The sequence below is a fragment of the Microcaecilia unicolor genome, unplaced genomic scaffold, assembly GCF_901765095.1.
Source record: "Microcaecilia unicolor unplaced genomic scaffold, aMicUni1.1, whole genome shotgun sequence".
In the NCBI taxonomy this organism is placed as follows: Eukaryota; Metazoa; Chordata; class Amphibia; order Gymnophiona; family Siphonopidae; genus Microcaecilia; species Microcaecilia unicolor.
In genome coordinates, this window is record NW_021963007.1 from 344,984 (window position 1) to 362,250 (window position 17,267).

At 42.0% G+C, this 17,267-nt stretch overlaps 1 protein-coding gene across 1 annotated transcript in view; it reads left to right on the forward strand.

Moving 5' to 3' along the window:
- LOC115458719 (vomeronasal type-2 receptor 26-like) overlaps positions 1–16,916 on the forward strand; it is a 52,134-nt gene extending 35,218 nt beyond the window's left edge. Inside the window, exons 3-5 of the mRNA XM_030188543.1 lie at positions 2,567–2,794; positions 5,598–5,724; positions 15,948–16,916. Of these exons, the coding sequence (XP_030044403.1) occupies positions 2,567–2,794; positions 5,598–5,724; positions 15,948–16,846 (1,254 nt within the window). The 3' untranslated portion in view covers positions 16,847–16,916. The remainder of the gene's footprint in view (positions 1–2,566; positions 2,795–5,597; positions 5,725–15,947) is intronic.
- Positions 16,917–17,267: the final 351 nt, after the last annotated feature.

Below are 17,267 nucleotides of genomic sequence, written 5' to 3' on the forward strand. Positions count from 1 at the left end.
CACCGCCGCCGACCCTCTCGACCCCCCCGCCCACTCGCCTGCCCGCTCACTCGCTGTCGCCTACCTGGGCTGGTGGGGACCCCATCCCCCACCAGCCGAAGTCTTCTTCCTTCCTTTCAGGTTTCTGAGTCTGACGTCCTGCACCTGTTTTCCTATAGGGCAATAATAGAAATAAAGGTCCTGAATGGCCCCATCATGAAGAAGGCCATCCAGTTGTTTCTGAACCTCATGAAGTCTTTGCTTAGTAGGATCATCTAATTGAGCCAGATGTGTGTAACGTAGATATTCCACGTAGATTCACAACGACCTCCAGTTTGAGTTGACGGTATCTAGGGTCACATAGCACTGAAAAATAAAGTTCAGTTATTCAAAATAGATAAGCATTAAAGTCTTCCAACTGAATGTATATAACAAGATGTGGGTCCAAGATATTGTTTGAATAATAAACACAGAGTGCATATTGGGAACACATGCTCTTATTAGAGTGCTAGGAAGCTATATAATATATATTAACAATATTATCTACAATCAACTACCTAGTAATGCCTAATATACGAAAAAAAGTTTGAACAATAAGAAAACCATTCACTTGAGACTCCTAGGATTAATATATTAAACAAAATGAAACATCAAATCTCAAGATAGGGACACACACATTTTTTTAACCCATTATTTTTCAAGAAGTCCTATGTGTATCATTGGTTTCTTGACTAAGGGAAAAAAGAATCAGTGTAAAAAAAATCTCCCAAATGTGGAGGAAAAACTACTGATTCCAAAAAATCCCCTATACCTATATCCAAACAATGGAAACAAAAGTGAATGTACCTTATAACAATATTAAAGTGGTTCTAAAATATATATATTTTAGCTAGGCAAGCATGCATGCAAAAACAGTCAAATACAGAGAAACATCTAATTGAAGAGAAGTGGCTCCACAAAAAGGTCTGTGGAAGATATCTCCATGGTGTTCGTTCAACTACTCCCAGAAACTTTTATTTTATCCAGACACCCACCACAAACCATGCAGTTAGAAATGCAATTATATCATTTCCCTCAGATAATTCTGGTAAACTCAGGATTCTGATGTTACCTCCTCTACTTCTGTTTGAAAGATCTTCTAGGTCCAGTTGTAATTTTCTGATCTCTGTTTCATTATTCTTACTAAGTTGCATGCTGGAATCCAGGTTGGTAGTTTTCTGTTCAGATCATATAATTTGTGCTGAGACATATGAAGCTTTGCATTGATGTTTTCCAGCTCTTTTTGCATCTCTCTGATGAGCTCTGTGTTTCAAGCATATCCTTAAGCATCTGTATCTCAGTAAGGACTGGATCTAGACAGGGCCACCGAGAGGGGGGGAGGGCAGGGGGGAAAAAATTTCCCGGGCCCGGGCCTGGGCCTGGGCCTCCAAGGGGGGCCCAGAGCCGCAGTCCCACCCGCCCTCCGTCGTCGACCGTCTGCCACCGGGCCGGGCCCCCTGCATTGAAATCACAGTGCCTCTCACCTCCATGTGAAAGCGCTGCAGGCAGCAAGGCAGCAGATCGCTTCCCTTCAGGCCTCCTTCCCTCCCTGTGTCCTGCCCTCGCGGAAGTTACGTCAGACGAGGGCGGGACACAGAGTGGGAAGGAGGCCCAAAGGGAAGCGATCTGCTGCCTGCAGCGCTTTCACACGGAGGTGAGAGGTGCTGTGATTTCAATGCAGGGGGCCCGGCCCGGTAGCGGACGGAAGGGGGTGGCCTTGCCCCGGGCCCGGCCCAGTCTCTCGGCAGCCCTGGATCTAGATTTAGAGTTCTTGGACTCAGCCATGATAGAAAAGAAGGGATATTATTTGTTGATATGTTTGGTGAAAAAATCCAGCAAATTTCTAGCAAAATAGTCTCTTCAGAGGAGCTCTCACACCATACTTCTGTCTAGGTCAAGCTCCATAGCTCCTCCTCATGATGAACTTTTAGCAAGACAGAGAAAGGTGATTATTAGCTCAGCTTTTCAGTCAAGCAAATGGCTATTTATCCTGGTAAATTGCTTTGACAATTACCCTCAATATTACTAGCATTGGCCCTCTCTTTCTTTCTCATTTCTCTGTGTTTTTTTTTTTTAATTTAATTCTCTCCATTTTTTCAGACTATGGAAAAAATACAAGCATGTATTAGAAATCAGATTTTAAATATCTATTTCTTGTAGAGCCCTCTCTCTATGTGGGTCTTTTACTAAGGTGTATTAGTGATTTTAGCTCACGCTACAAATCAGCTGGCGCTAAACACTGAGATGCCCATAGGAATATAATGGGCATCTTAGCGTTTAGATCCAACTGAATTTTAACATGATCTAATGCCAGTAGTACTCAGTGCCTTTGGTGTAATCTCCATTAGCTTAGACCACTATCTAAATACATTAGGCCAGGGGTGGGCCAGCCATGGTCCAATACCTAGAGAACTACATCCAGTCTTTAATATTTGGTAGATTGTGTATAGCATTACATAATAACAATAAAATAAAGTTGAACAGAAATATGTTTGAAGTTGTCAGTTAACTTGACAGCTAAGTTCACTACTGAAATTCTAATTTTTAGCTTCATCGTTATCTGAAGAATATCCACTTTAAGAACAATCTGGATGAAGAGATCTTTTTTAATGAGAATAGAGACTTGAGCACTGGCTACAATATTATAAATCTGATCTATTTACCCAATGGAGTACTGCATCGTGAAATTGTTGGAAGTTATAATCCTTATGCTTCCCCAGGGCAGGATTTCATCATCAATGAGAAGGCAATCGTATGGGACAGTGCATTCACCCAGGTCAGCTTTAAGAAACATTAGAGAATGAGGGAAGGCATGATGCTAACTTCAGACGTATAACTGGATTATCACGATTTTACAGGATGCAAAAATAATAGAGCAATAGACACTAGAAAAAGGTTTTGAAATGATAAAGGCATGAATATTTATGCTCAGAGAAAGATGAAAATAAGTACAATTTAAGAGGATATTAGAAAGAGTCAAAAAGAGACAAGGTTAGACAGGAGAAGGCCAGATTTTAAACTGATTTAGTTGTCTAAATAAAGACTTAGGTAAACAGATCTAAGACTATGAAAATTACCCCAGATAAATGGGTAAATTTACTCATTTAGGGCCAGATTCTATAAATTTACCCATTTATTCTTTAATAAGCACCTAATATTAGCGGCTCAAATTCCAGTCAGTCAGGGTGTGATTGAGAGTGATTCCAGGGTGTGATTGAGTTAGATGATCACTTACAGTAAATGCAAGATTCTTAATCAATCAGGCCTAGATACTACAATAGCAACCCTAAATCTAGACAGATTACCCTCCATTGGGACTGATTAATAAATTCTGGTGAGTGTAGAGATGCACATGCTGACTGCCCACCACTACAATTTTCCCTTGTTCCCTCTCATCTTTAAAGGAATCATAAGGGAATGCCAGATCGTTTAAATCTTTTAAATTACTTTGGAAGTTGAAGCGCATTAGGCCCTTTTTTTTCAATTGATATTTTCAGATTACTTGTCCAGTCTCTTGTTTTGACCCAATTTGATTACTGTAATTCTATCTTTACACGGTGTAAAGAATGTATCTTAAGGAAACTGCAAACTGCCCAAAATGCTGTGGCTAGACTTGTCATGCATGTACCACACTTTGAGAGGGCTACTCCTTTGCTGATACATTTGCATTGGCTTCCCATTAGGGTCAGGATTCTATTCAAAGTCTGTGCTCTCATAGTTCAGATTTTGTATGGTATTGCCCCTGACTATATATAAGTGCATAAGCACTGCTATGCTGGGAAAAGACCAAAGGTCCATCAAGCCCAGCACTCTGTCTCCGACAGCGGCCAATCCAGGCCCCAAGAACCTGGCAAAAAACCCGAAATTTAATAACGATCAATGGATTTTTCCTTCAGGAATCTGTCCAACCCCCCTTTAAACTCATCAAGGCCAGCTGCCGTCACTACCTTCTCTGGTAATGAGTTCCAGAGTCTAACCACGCGCTGTGTAAAGGAAAACTTTCTCCAATTTGTTTTAAACCTACCACATTCTAATTTCATCTTGTGTCCCCTAGTTCTATTATTGTTAGAAAGCGTAAACAAACGCTTCACATCTGTCCGCTCTACCCCACTCATTATTTTGTAGACCTTTATCATATCACCCCTCAGCTGCCTTTTCTCCAGGCTAAAGAGTCCTAGCCTTCTTAACCTCTCATAAGGTAGCCGTCCCATCCCTTTTATCATTTTCGTCGCCCTTCTCTGCACCTTCTCCAATTTCTTTATATCTTTTTTGAGATGAGGCGACCAGAACTGAACACAATACTCCAGGTGCGGTCGCACCATGGAGTGATATAACGGCATTATAACATCCTCATGCTTGTTTTCCATCCCTTTTCTAATAATACTCAACATTCTGTTCGCCTTCTTAGCCGCCGCAGCACATTGAGCCTTGTTGCCCCTTGTTAGTCTGCCTTCTCGCAGTTCAATCTTTGGTGCAAGAGACTACCTGCATCTTTCCTACCTGAAAGAAATTAGTTTATAAATCTATATATTCTACTACTTTTTCATACTAAAGAAACTAAATGTTGGAATTCCTTGCCAAAAAATATAAGATCCCAACTTGATTATTGGGGGGGGGGGGGGGGGGGGGGGGGAGGGTTTGTAAGTTTTTGAAATCTTTCCTTTTCAAAAACATTTCTGTCAATTGATCCTGGTGTCTAATCGCCCCCTTCCAGTCTCCCCATTATGCTTTATTATTAAATTCTTTATATATTACAATTCTTTCCTTATTGATATGTCTGAGTTTATGTATTTTGCTTCATATTTTGTAATGACTTCTTTAGCTTGTTAGCCACATTGAACTCGAAATTGTACTGGAAAATGTGGGGTATAAATGTCATAAATGAATAAATAGCGCGAGCATGCATGAACTGTGGTGCATGCTCAACCATTGCACATACATGAACCATTACACATGTACAACATTATAAGGGAAGAGTATACTCTTTCTGAAATAGTATACCCTCCCAATAGTGCCCACCCTTTGGAAAGAGGGTACACATTTTCAGAACTATGCACACTCTTAATGACAGTGCCCTACAACAAAATGAAGACTATCCAAACCAAAATAAAATAAAATAAATAATGGTGCAAACAACACGGCAAATGAAACAAAAAACATTTTCTGAGCTGCCATCCCTATTTCTGACTAAACCAAGACAAGAGGAGAAAGTAGCTAGTTGCTATTTCCCTCTGCTTATTTAGAACATAAGAATAGCCAAACTGGGTCAGCCCAGTGGTCCATCTACACAGTATCCTGTTTGCAACAGTGGCCAATCCAGGTCACAATTACCTGGCAGAAACCTAAACAGTAGCAACATGCTTGTCTCTGTTATAAGTACTGTCCTTTATTGATGAAAGAGATACATTTTAAGTAAAGTTGCTTGTTCAGAACTCCAACTTGAGACTATACTGAATTATTGGAAGCAAGAAGGGTGCAGAATGAGTGGATGTGTAGCTTAGTAAAGAGGGGCCTTAATTTTAAAAGTACCCTTTGTGAATGTTATATCATATTACCCAGATTTTTCTTTCAATATTTAGACACCCCCTCAAGCCAAATGCAGTGACAGCTGCCCTCCTGGCTTCAGAAAATTAACAAGGGAAAGTGAGCCCATCTGCTGCTTTGATTGTATTCCATGTCCACAGGGAGAGATTTCCAACCAAAGTGGTGAGTGGTATGTGGCATGTCAGTGACTGTGGTTTGTTTGCTATGGTGCTGATTTATAAACGAGAAAAACGTCTCAAAAGCAGCACAAAGCGAATGTTTTTCTCGCCAAAACATCTAAATCACGATTTTGAAAACACGGAGTTGGGACATTTTACTCTGCAGTTCATCTAAATTGCATGGGGGCATGTTGGAGCTGGTTTTTAGGTGGGATTTGGGCAGGCTTTAATTCTGGATGTTTTTCTGCTATAATGGCAACACTTGAAAAACAAGGAAAGGTATCCTATGAAATAAAGTCCAGTCAACAAAGTAGGGAAGGGACTTTGCTCTACCAAATGAGATAGATCAATACAAAGTCTTTATTGGTAAAATACAGATACAATGGACTCGACACAGTCCCGTGTTTCGGCAACTACGTGCCTGCATCAGGAGTCTTGGTATCTACAAATATGAAATGCACAAAACAAATACAAATATATACATACTAGTGAAAAAGGCCCGTTTCTGACAGAAATGAAACGGGCGCTAGCAAGGTTTTCCTCGGAGTGTGTATATTTGAGAGTGTTTGTGAGATTGACTGTGTGAGAGAGAGTGAATGTGTGAGTGTGTGTGTGTGTGTGAGAGAGAGAGAGAGAGAGAGAGAGAGTGAGACTGGGTGTGAGTGTGTCCATGAGAGAGAGAGTGTGTGTGTGAGAATCAGAGTGTGTGCCAGGGGCCCCTCCCTCCTCCCTCCCAGTTCCAGGGTCCCCCCTCCATCCCTCCCAGTTCCAGGGTCATCTCCCCTCCCTCCCTCCGAGTTCCAGGGTCATCCCCCCCTCCGAGTTCCAGGGTCATCCCCCCCTCCGAGTTCCAGGGTCATCCCCCCTGCCTCCGAGTTCCAGGGTCCCTTCTAGTTTCAGGGTCCCCCCCACCCTCCCTCAGGGTCCCCACCCTCCCAGTTCCTGGGTCACCTTCACTCCCTCCCTCCCAGTTCCATAGTCCCCCTCCCAGTTTCACAGTCCTATCCCCTCCCTGCTATTTGCTATCAACCTAAGGAGACACTGCTTCTGGCGTCCAGCAGCTAAGTCCTGTCCTCACCCACAGGCAGCTGGAGCTCCCTCATAGTCTTTCAGTGACACACATTGACAGGCAATGGCGGGGCTGACGCAGCCACGGGCACTTACCTGGATAAACTTTGTATTGTTGACAAATGATCTGAAAATACAGAGTTTAAAATTGCTGTTTCTACCAGGTAGAATAATTTTTAAAGCTGTTTTAGTTATATCTAATTTAGATTTCATGGTATTCATATGTACAGATGGGTAGCTTTCAAATAAATTAAAAAGGTGTGCAGTAAGAAACCAAAAACAAAAACCTTTTGTATTTTACCTGTTAAGACACAGTTTATCCAGTAGAAACAGCTTTAGATGTGTTTCAGATGGAAGAAGGAAAAAAAAACGACAATGTGGATCAGCAGCTCCTAGGTGTGCTTGGTTTTGAGTGTATGGGAATGACGGCTGTGTTGGGGAGTGGAAACAGAGATTAACCAATGGGCTTCCTTGCTTACATTGTAGTTGATTGGGTCACTTCCACTCGTGTGTAGTAATCATCCTGCTGCATGGCCAGAGTCAGAGAGGAGAGGGGGTGCGGCGGAACGGTGAGCGAGTGGCTGCGGGAGGGTGGTGATGGGGACTGTGGGCGGGGGGATGGGGTGTAGCGGCGATTTTGTTTGGTTTTGAGTGTATGGGAATGACGGCTGCATTGTGGCGTGGAAACAGAGATTAATCAATGGGCTTCCTTGATTCGTTGAGTGTCAGTGCTCCGCCCTCGACGTCATCACGTTTGACGCGAGGGCGGGGCAGACACTCATGGGCAAACCGGATATCTACACCACCACAAAGGGAAACGTTTCCGGCTTGCAGGTGAGGCTTCAATAGAACGTTGGAGGTGCGTTTTATATAGATAGATAGATATAAACAGCTAATAGATACATGAAGTTAAAATGTGATATAAAATTACAACTTAAAATTATAGTAAACAAGCATATATAGAGGGATATTCAATTTGTGCCATGTACAAGAAATACCCAAGGTGTGTTATATCAAAAACACTTGGGAGTCTGTTTACAAAGCAGTGTTAGTGGCTGTCCATGTGCTAGTGCCAACACGGCCGATTCAAAATTAATGGGCCTTGATGGCACTGGTGTTGCTTAGTAAAGCGGAGCGTTGGTCAACCATGTGATTTACATGAATAAAGATGTCCTCCAAGAGTGAGCAGACTTAACCATTCCCAAAACGAATAAAGTAAAATAAAACATATATTGAATAAGAAAAGAATATGTGTGAAAAATGTCTTAAATTGAAATAGCATATAGTAAAAGTGAGTAGTGTGTAAAGGGCTTAAATATGAAATATCATATCTAAAATGTAGATAATGTGAAAAAGTGTGAAAAAAGTGAAACTGAGAAATGCTATAATGGAACAGAAAAAAAGGTCCATGGCAGAAAAGAAGCATGTTTTTTTTTGCTCTAGTCACTACTAAGGGCCAGATGCACAAAGCTTACTATGCTATTAACGTTTGCTTTAGACTGGTTCTAGCCAGTCTAATGCAAGCGATTATGTAGCTAGCAGTGCAAAATGGGATTTTCCATGGCTCTAACCTGTGCTGTTAGCAGCCACCGAGAACCCCATGCAAATGTATTATAATAAGTTTATTAGTATTCTTATGTGTATTCCAGAGGATGAACAGCTCCAGAATAGCTGTAATGTAACAAGCAAAATTTACGACTGCTCTGGAGCTGTCGGAGATGAGGGAAGCACAAGCAGGCAGCTAAAAAGGCTGCCTGCTTGTACTTCCTACCTCTCACCTCCCAGTGCACCCTCCAGCCGAACACCATAATTAATTTTTTTTTTATTTGTATCCCATATTTTCCCACCTATTTGCAGGCTCAATAGGGCTTACATAGTACCGTAGAGGCGATCGCCAATATCGGTATGAACAAATACAGAGTGAGGTTATGGACACCAGCACCCCCCCCCCCCCCCGCCCCGCCAATCTTTTTTTTTTTTTAATTCCCTAGTGGTCCAGTGGACCCTGACCCCACTGCAGCCCTCCCAGAATCTTTTTTTTAAAATTCTTCCTGGTAATCTAGTGAACCGGACCCTCCCCCCCCCCCCCCGCGCAAGCATATGCATGTTCCCCCTCCCAATCCATTTCCCACCCCTCCTGTACCTTTACAAGAGGTGGAGGCAGAAGGGTAGGAGCAACAGCTCCTCCCTCCTGCTTCGGGCCCACTAGAACAAAATGGTGACATCCAGGCCCTGCCCAGTACATTCTGTGCATTGCCTGGGCACTGTCATTTTGTTCTGGGAAGGCCTGCGGCAGGAGAGAAGAGATGTTGCTCCTGCCTCTCTCTTGTAAAGGTACAGGGAGGGCTGTGGGGTTCGATCTGGGTGGGGTGTGTGTGCATATGTGGGAAGAAGGGGTGCAGTTCACTGGACCACCAGGGAAAATTGAAAAAAAAAAGATTGGGGGGGGGGGGATGGAGTGAGAAATTTTTTTTTAAAAGATACGGGGGGGTCAGGATTCACTGGACCACCAAGAAATGTTTTAAAAAATTGTGGGGTCAGGGACCAGTATATCAGAGCTGTCAAGTGCATTTGACAGCAGTGTCAAATGCATTCAACAGCTCAGACTCACAAACAACAAGCAATGCACAAAGGGGGATCCGAGCAGCCATTTGCATGCGATTCCCTTTGTGCATTGCACGCTGTTTGCGATTCGCTAAATTTTACCGAGGCAGCCGTATTTTACAGCTGCCTTTGTGCATTAGGCCCTAAGTCTGAAAAAAGTACCCTAATGGACTAGCTGACCACTAGAGGGACAAAGGCATGAAACCCCCTTAATCTCTCAATAGTCACTGACCCCCTCTCAACCCCCAAAGATGTGACAGTGACAGTAGATAGCAGGCTCTATAACATCTCCAGATCTTATGGCCATTCCTAAAACAACAGCAAGCAAGTGGATGGAGTAGTTTTGATGTCAGTGAAGTGGACAGTGAATAACGGGACCCAGGTTCAATTCCCACATTAACTCTTTAATTTCAGAACAAATATGTGAGCCTCTTGGAGCATAGACATAGCTCTTGTTCCCATATATATAAGTGAACTGCAAGCCTGAGGGCTATTGTAGTGGTGGATCTTTAGGTACAGTTAACTTGTCTCTATTCCTGGAAGGCTCAACATACAATATGAAGGGTTTTAGGTGGAATGTGTACCCGGATCCCTTTTTGTGAAGTCCACTGCACTGACCACTAGGCTGTCCCTCTGCACTGCTGGGATGTTTGTGTGGTAAGTTCAGTTCACTAGGAATGCTGTAACACAGATCTCCCTATGGCTTGCTTTTCTACTTTTTTTTTTTTTCTAATGGCACCTACAGGTGGACGTGCTGAGCCTGAAAACATCTAGCACAAAGCCATAATGAACAAGAAATTCAGATATTTTTCTGGTTTGATTAAGTCTGTGTGCTAGGTGTTGGACTGAAACTTGGATGTCTTATCAAAAATGCCTCTCCATAGCTCCTAGAATGTTAGGTATTATTAGGAAAGGAATGGAAAACAAAATGAGGATGTTACAATGCCTTTGCATTGCTCCATGGTACGACCGCACCTCGAATATTGTATTCAATTCTGGTCACCGCATCTCAAAAAGATATAGTGGAATTAGAAAAGGTACATAGAAGGAAGACAAAAATGATAAAGGGAATGGGACAACTTTCCTATGAGGAAAGGCTGAAGTGGCTAGGGCTCTTCAGCTTGGAGAAAAGACAGCTGAGGGGAGATATGATAGAGGACTATAAAATGATGAGTGGAGTGGAAAGGGGTAGACGTGAATCGCTTGTTTACTCTTTCCAAAAATACTAGGACTAGGGAGAACTTAATGAAGCTACAAAAGTAGTAAATTTAAAACAAATCAGAGAAAATCTTTCTTCACTCAGCTTGTAATTAAACTCTGGAATTTGTTGCCAGAGAATGTGGTAAAGGCGGTTAGCTTAGCAGGGTTTTAAAAAATGTTTAGCTGGCTTCCTAAAGGAAATGTCCATAGACCATTAGTAAAATGGACTTGGGAAAAATCCACTGCTTATTTCTGGGATAAGCAGCATAAAATGTATTGTACTTTTTTGGGATCTTGCCAGGTACTTGTGACCTGGATTGGCCACTGTTGGAAACAGGATGCTGGGCTTGATGGACCATCGATCTGTCACAATATGGCAATACGTATGTACTTATATATAGTCATCCATTTTTTTCAATGGGATGAGTGTCCTTCTTATTCTGTAGTTTGAGGACATTTGCTCTAGATCGTAATCCCCAAATTCATCCTCCATTTTAGGAGGGATGTTATCAGTGTGGGCTAAGATTAAGACGTGTGTTTTACTGTTAACCTCAGTGGCATGGATGCCTTTGGAAAACATGGGGAACCAGACACCAAAGGGTATTGATCATCAGGTGGGGGTGGATGTCTGGAGACTGATGTGGTGGGGGGGGGGGGGGGCAGGTGCTTCTTACAGAAATGTTGTTCCTTCTATGATAATTCCCATTCAGTCACCATTCCTTTGGCATGAGAAAGTTCTTCTAGCATTTTTCCATAGGAAGCTTCCTACTTAAGTTTAAAAAGGGTTTAGGGGATCCTTTATTTCTCCAGAGCATGTGGAGAAGCTGTATGTGATGACACAACAATGATTGTCCCTTTGTTGTCTTTTATCCTTATCTCTTGTTTGTCCTGTTTGTCTGTCCTAATTAGATTGTAAGCTCTGTTGAGCAGGGACTGTCTCTTCATGTTCAAGTGTACAGCGCTGCGTACGTCTAGTAGCGCTTTAGAAATGATAAGTAATAGTAGTAGTAGTAGTTATCCTCTGAACTTCCTCCTTTGTGCATAATTAAGTCAACTAGTTGTTTGCTGTCTTCCTTTTATGGTCTGTCTGTTTCATTTCACCCCATGTGCTTTTCCTTGTTTTCCTTTTGAATATTAAACCAACTTATTGTCTTTGCGTGTGAAAGCAGAACAGCAAACACTGAATAAACTAAACTCTGGCCTCCACCTACTCAGCTTGCAGCTTGAAGAAAAAAGGTGACAAAAAAAACAAACAAACAGAGAGAGAAAAAAAGAGAGAGAGAAGAGATTTATATTCTCTTTGCTATAGAGAACACAGGGACTTTAACAGACCTACCAAAATAGTTCCCCACCCCAGCACTCCATTGAGCGGGAGGGTTTACTTTTTGGTAAATAGAGGGTCTATAATTAGACCAAGTAAATAAAGTACAGACTTTCTTTTAACAGTGCAAGAACAGAATAAATTTCTTCCCTCTACAGGGCTCATTTTCAAACAAGGCACAAAAAGGTTCCCTAAACGACCAGATGACCTCCCCTTACTCCCCTACCCCCCCCCCCCCCAGTGGTCCTGAACCCCCACCCCACCCCCAAAAATGTGATTAAAAATATTACTTGTCAGCCTCAGATGTAATACTCAGGTCCATTAGAGCAGCATGTAGGTCCCTGGAGTAGTCTAGTGGTGGGTGCGGTGCACTGCAGATAGGTAGACCCAGGCCCATACCTACCCCTACTTGTTACACTTCTGGTGGAAACTGTAAGCCCTCCAAAACGCACCAGAAACCCACTTTACCCACATATAGGTGCCCCCTTCACCCATAAAGGCTATTGATGTAGTGGTGTACAGCAGGGGCATAGCTACAGGTGGACCTGGACCCAGGCCCACTCATTCTTGCTTTAGGCCCACCCATTCTCAGTCTGATCACCAATCAGGTTCCTAGGCATCACTTACCCTGCATACAGCTGTAGTGCTCATTAGCTCAGCTTCAACCACTTGTAACAGGAAGTACCTCATCTGAGAGAGCCTGTTGCTCCAGTGATTTGTTTTTTTTATACCTACCATCACCTGAACAAGTAAGCAGCAGCCCTCCTGCCTTGCCTGCCTCATTTGCTGCTGCTCGGGCATGGGGAGAGGGGAAGGGCTCTGCTCAGTTTTTTTTCCCCTATGTTCTGCAGCTGCTCTGCTCTCACTGCCTGCCCCAGCGAATCAGTCTGGCACATCTTGGGCCTCTACTATTAATGATACTGCAGGACCCAGAGAAATGTGCAGCAAAGTCCATAGCCTGGGTGCTGCCTTTAAATATGTGGGACCTCTCCCATGCCACTGGCATCCAGCCCCAGACCAAGACCAGGAGTCAGCAGCTGCCAGAGCATTGGGAGTGAAGCCCCCCCCCCCCCCCCCCCACCATCCAACACACACCTCTAGCCAGGAGTCAGCTTAGGCTGCCTCTCCAGCCCTGCACCACATGGACATTGATCAGGGTCTTCTCATCCAGGGCAGTAAACTTCTGGAAGAAACGTTTTTGCAGTGCTAAGGGGACACAGACTTCAGGTTAAAAAAAAAGAAAGTTTTGTTATTATACTGGAGGGCTTCTGGGTGGGGGTGGGTTCTGCAGTGTCCAGGCAAAACAGTATTCTATTTCATGCTCTTGGGCTGTTGGGAGGTTTTGGGCTCTGCAATACCAAGGTTAAAAAAATGTTTTGTTATATTATGGACTTCTGGGTGGGGGATTTGGAAGGCCAGGGAAGGGCGAGACTGATGCCAGCCTGGCTGATGAGAGGTAGAGAAGGGCAGGGCTATGTTGTGCTACAGAATGACTTCAGAGATTGCAGGTTACCCAGTTCCAGGTAGAAATTTTGGGACAGTCCTGAATTTCTGACCACCCCATTGTGGTGCAGCATTATTTATTTATTTACTTACTTACTTACTTACTAATTTATTTATATCCCACAATTATTATGGGACTTGCAGCACTGATTTCAATGGACAGGATTAGACACAGCAAATCCCACACTGCTTTAGGTTATAAATTCTAAACCAGGACTGTCCCCAAAACTCCAGCCTGGAACCTGACATCTCTGTGACTTCTAATTTTTGGGCCTTTATTCTGCAATTGGTAAGGGGTGGTCTGTGGTCTGTATGTGACCAAGGTGAGAGATTCTGTGTGCATAAAGTTCATGTGGGGATCTATGAGTCTGGCTTTTCCAATGGGAATGTCACTCACAGAAGGGAGAGAAAGCAGTAGAGCTAGAGGAAAGAAAGAGAGCTATTTGCCTGTGTTATGAATACAGCTTAATCGGGCATTCACATTTGTTACAAAGCAAAGTTTGAAGGATATGTGCCATTTGCTTGTTGTTATTTTTCAGGATACTGTGATGTGTGTTGAGATGTTTGCCTTATAGTAAACATCTCTGGTCAAGTTTAAGTTATGGGATAATATAGCTATGTAAAAATGTCTGTTTCCATTAACTATGTATGTGGTTTAAGTTGATACAGGACAGCTGTTGGGCTGGCTATTTACTTAGAAATCCATCATCAAGTCCACTCTTAAGGCATTATTTAGTAGTATCCCAAGAAACACTATTCATACCTATATATATAGTGCCCACTCATATTAGCTCTGGGCCCAACCAAAATGTCATCTGGCTATGCCACAGTTGGGGGTACAGTTGGGGATAGTGTGTTTTGGGGGGCTCAGAAGGTAATATAAGGGAGCAGCGGTAAGATGTGTTCCTGGGAGCATTTTTTTAAAGTCCACTGCAATGCCCCATTGCTCTGCTGGGATGACTGGTGGACCAGTCTACTAAAAATGCTGCCCCTCGTATATCCCAGTGGCTTGATTGTTCTATGTTTTTCAAGTGGACTTTGTTTTTAATGGTAAAAAAAACTATACAAATCACAAAACCTTGTTAGAAACAATTAAAAAAAAAAAAAAAAAAATATATATATATATATATATATATATATATATTTGTTTGTTTTTAAATGATCTTTCCTATTCTGGCTTTAGAAATTTGTGCAAAATGTCAAAAGCTGGACTTAAATGTCATATCAAAAATGCCCCTCCACATCTCCTATCTTGATAAGGATTGTAATATTTTAATAATGAATGGATATGTATCAATTAGGATTTGAAACGAGATCAGACCCTCTGAAGAAGCTCATACACTAGTCCTTACTACCAAAATATGATATAAAAAAGTCCATTGACCTTGGTCAAGCAGGGTACAGACTATGGACCTCAGCAGCAGCTGCCAGAAGGTCAAAGCAAAAAACATGAATTCAGACAAGAGCTATTAAAATAACTGCCCTGATTAATCTTTTAATTTTTTTCTATCCATTTGCATACTATAAAATGAAACTGGGGTGATGGGATTTATTATTTGGAAGCAATTCAGCCAGGCTATCCTTTCAATTCTTCAACTGACTTGATATGGAACCATTCTGACCCTATTGTCTCACAATTCATTCCTTCAGATCCATGTGTCTAGTTGATATTATCTGTGGTCTCACAGATTTGATAACAATGCAAACAAAAAAGATATTCTAACACATACTGCTGCTAGTTATTCCATATTTTGATTTTCTAAAAGAAACAAAATGATTTCTTAAGATACTTATTGAGTATTCCAAAATCACGATTGGTCTAGCTGGACACCAAACTTGCAAGGGTCAATATTCACCAGTGGTGGTGAGCATTTTTTATAGCTGTCACCAGTGTAATTCCTGGATATTCAATCCTGTGCAATGTCCAGGCATTGAATATCAAGGTTTATGTGTCTGGCTTTCTTATATTCAGCATTTAACTACCCAAGTGACACTGCAAAAATATAGGGCTGTGTTTTATAGGGTCTGATTTAGCAATTAAGTGCTGAATATTAACACTTAACTGCATAAGTGCTGACTCCATCCCTAGACAGCCCACAAATTAGCTGGCTTTCATTTTCATGATCTATGATGATATCCCATGGCACCACCAAGTGAATTCACCAGCCAGAAGCCATTTGCAGCTGGTTAAATCACTTTGAATATCAATCTTACTGTGTTAATGTTCCTCACTTTCTAGAAAATAGATCAAACATGGAAGAAAAAGGATATAATATACAGGAAACAATATCAGCCATGTGTTTTTTATTTTAATGAGATGAGTGGAATTATTCTTGGCAAAGTGTCTGCCTACTGTACATACTGATTCTGATTTGTAACTGGTTGATGTGCATCAAAACTACTTCACCCTTCTAAACTTTGGGATATTATAGAGAAACATCTGCTGTAGTCTGAGATATAGAGAATTTAATGTTCATGCACTGTCCCCAACCTAACGCTGTTTATGAGATATTGATGTTCATCTTCCTCAGATATGGACAACTGTGTAAAATGTCGAGAAGACTACTGGCCCAATCATAAGAGAGACACCTGTATCCTAAAACCAATAATTTTCCTGTCCCATGAAGAGGCTCTTGGGATAGCTTTGACTACCAGCAGCATTTTCTTCTTTCTTATCAATACAATCATTTTGGGAATCTTCATTATTCACCGAGATACACCTATTGTGAGAGCCAATAACCGAGACATCAGCTATATCCTCCTCATCTCCCTTATGATCTGCTTTCTATGCTCCTTGATGTTCATTGGTCATCCTGAACCTGTGACCTGCATGCTACGCCATACTACCTTTGGGATGATTTTCTCTATCTCACTCTCTTCCATACTAGCAAAAACCATTACAGTGGTTATGGCGTTTCATGCAACCAAGCCTGGAAGCAAGCTCCGGAAATGGATGGGTTCCAGGATCTCATATGCTATAATACTTTCCTGCTCTATTTTTCAGTTTATTCTCTGTCTCATCTGGTTGTTTACTGCTCCCCCATTCCCATATCCTAATATGCAATCAGAAATGGGGTCAATACTAATTGAATGTAATGAAGGGTCAACGATTGCATTTTACTGTGTTCTGGGTTTCCTGGGATTTCTGGCTGGCATCAGCTTCATCATTGCGTTCTTATCAAGAAATCTACCTGACAGTTTCAATGAGGCCAAGTACATTACTTTCAGCATGCTGGTGTTCTGCAGTGTTTGGATAACTTTTATCCCGACATATCTGAGCACAAGAGGAAAATACATGGTAGCAGTGGAGATATTTGCCATACAAGCTTCAAGTGCTGGACTTCTGGGATGTATCTTTATGCCCAAATGTTTCATTATCTTTTTGAGGCCTGAAATGAACAGCAGGAAATATCTAACTAAAAACAACTGAAATGAATGTTTTTATGAAATGTTGAGGAAGTTAAAATTGTGATCATTCAAATTTGTGGAATTATCTTTGATTTGAATCTTTAATTCATATAATAATCAATACTTACATGTTCCTATCCCTTAGTCATGCATTCACTCCTAAATGAGTAGGAGTGGCTCCTGCCCTTATAAATCCCCTGGGGCCACTTAACCCCCAATATTCAGTGGCACTAAACTGGAAAATGTCACTAAATATCACTTCTGACTGCCACAAAAAAAAATGGGCATTAAGGGGGACTGCATTAGGGAAGATCTCAGGGTTATGTGGGTGTGTTTAATATTCAGTGCCATCACCCACAACATTCAGCAGTCCAATTCAGGACAAGTCAAAAGTTATCGTAAATTAGGCCAATGACAGACACAGTGGCCTAATATTGGCTGGC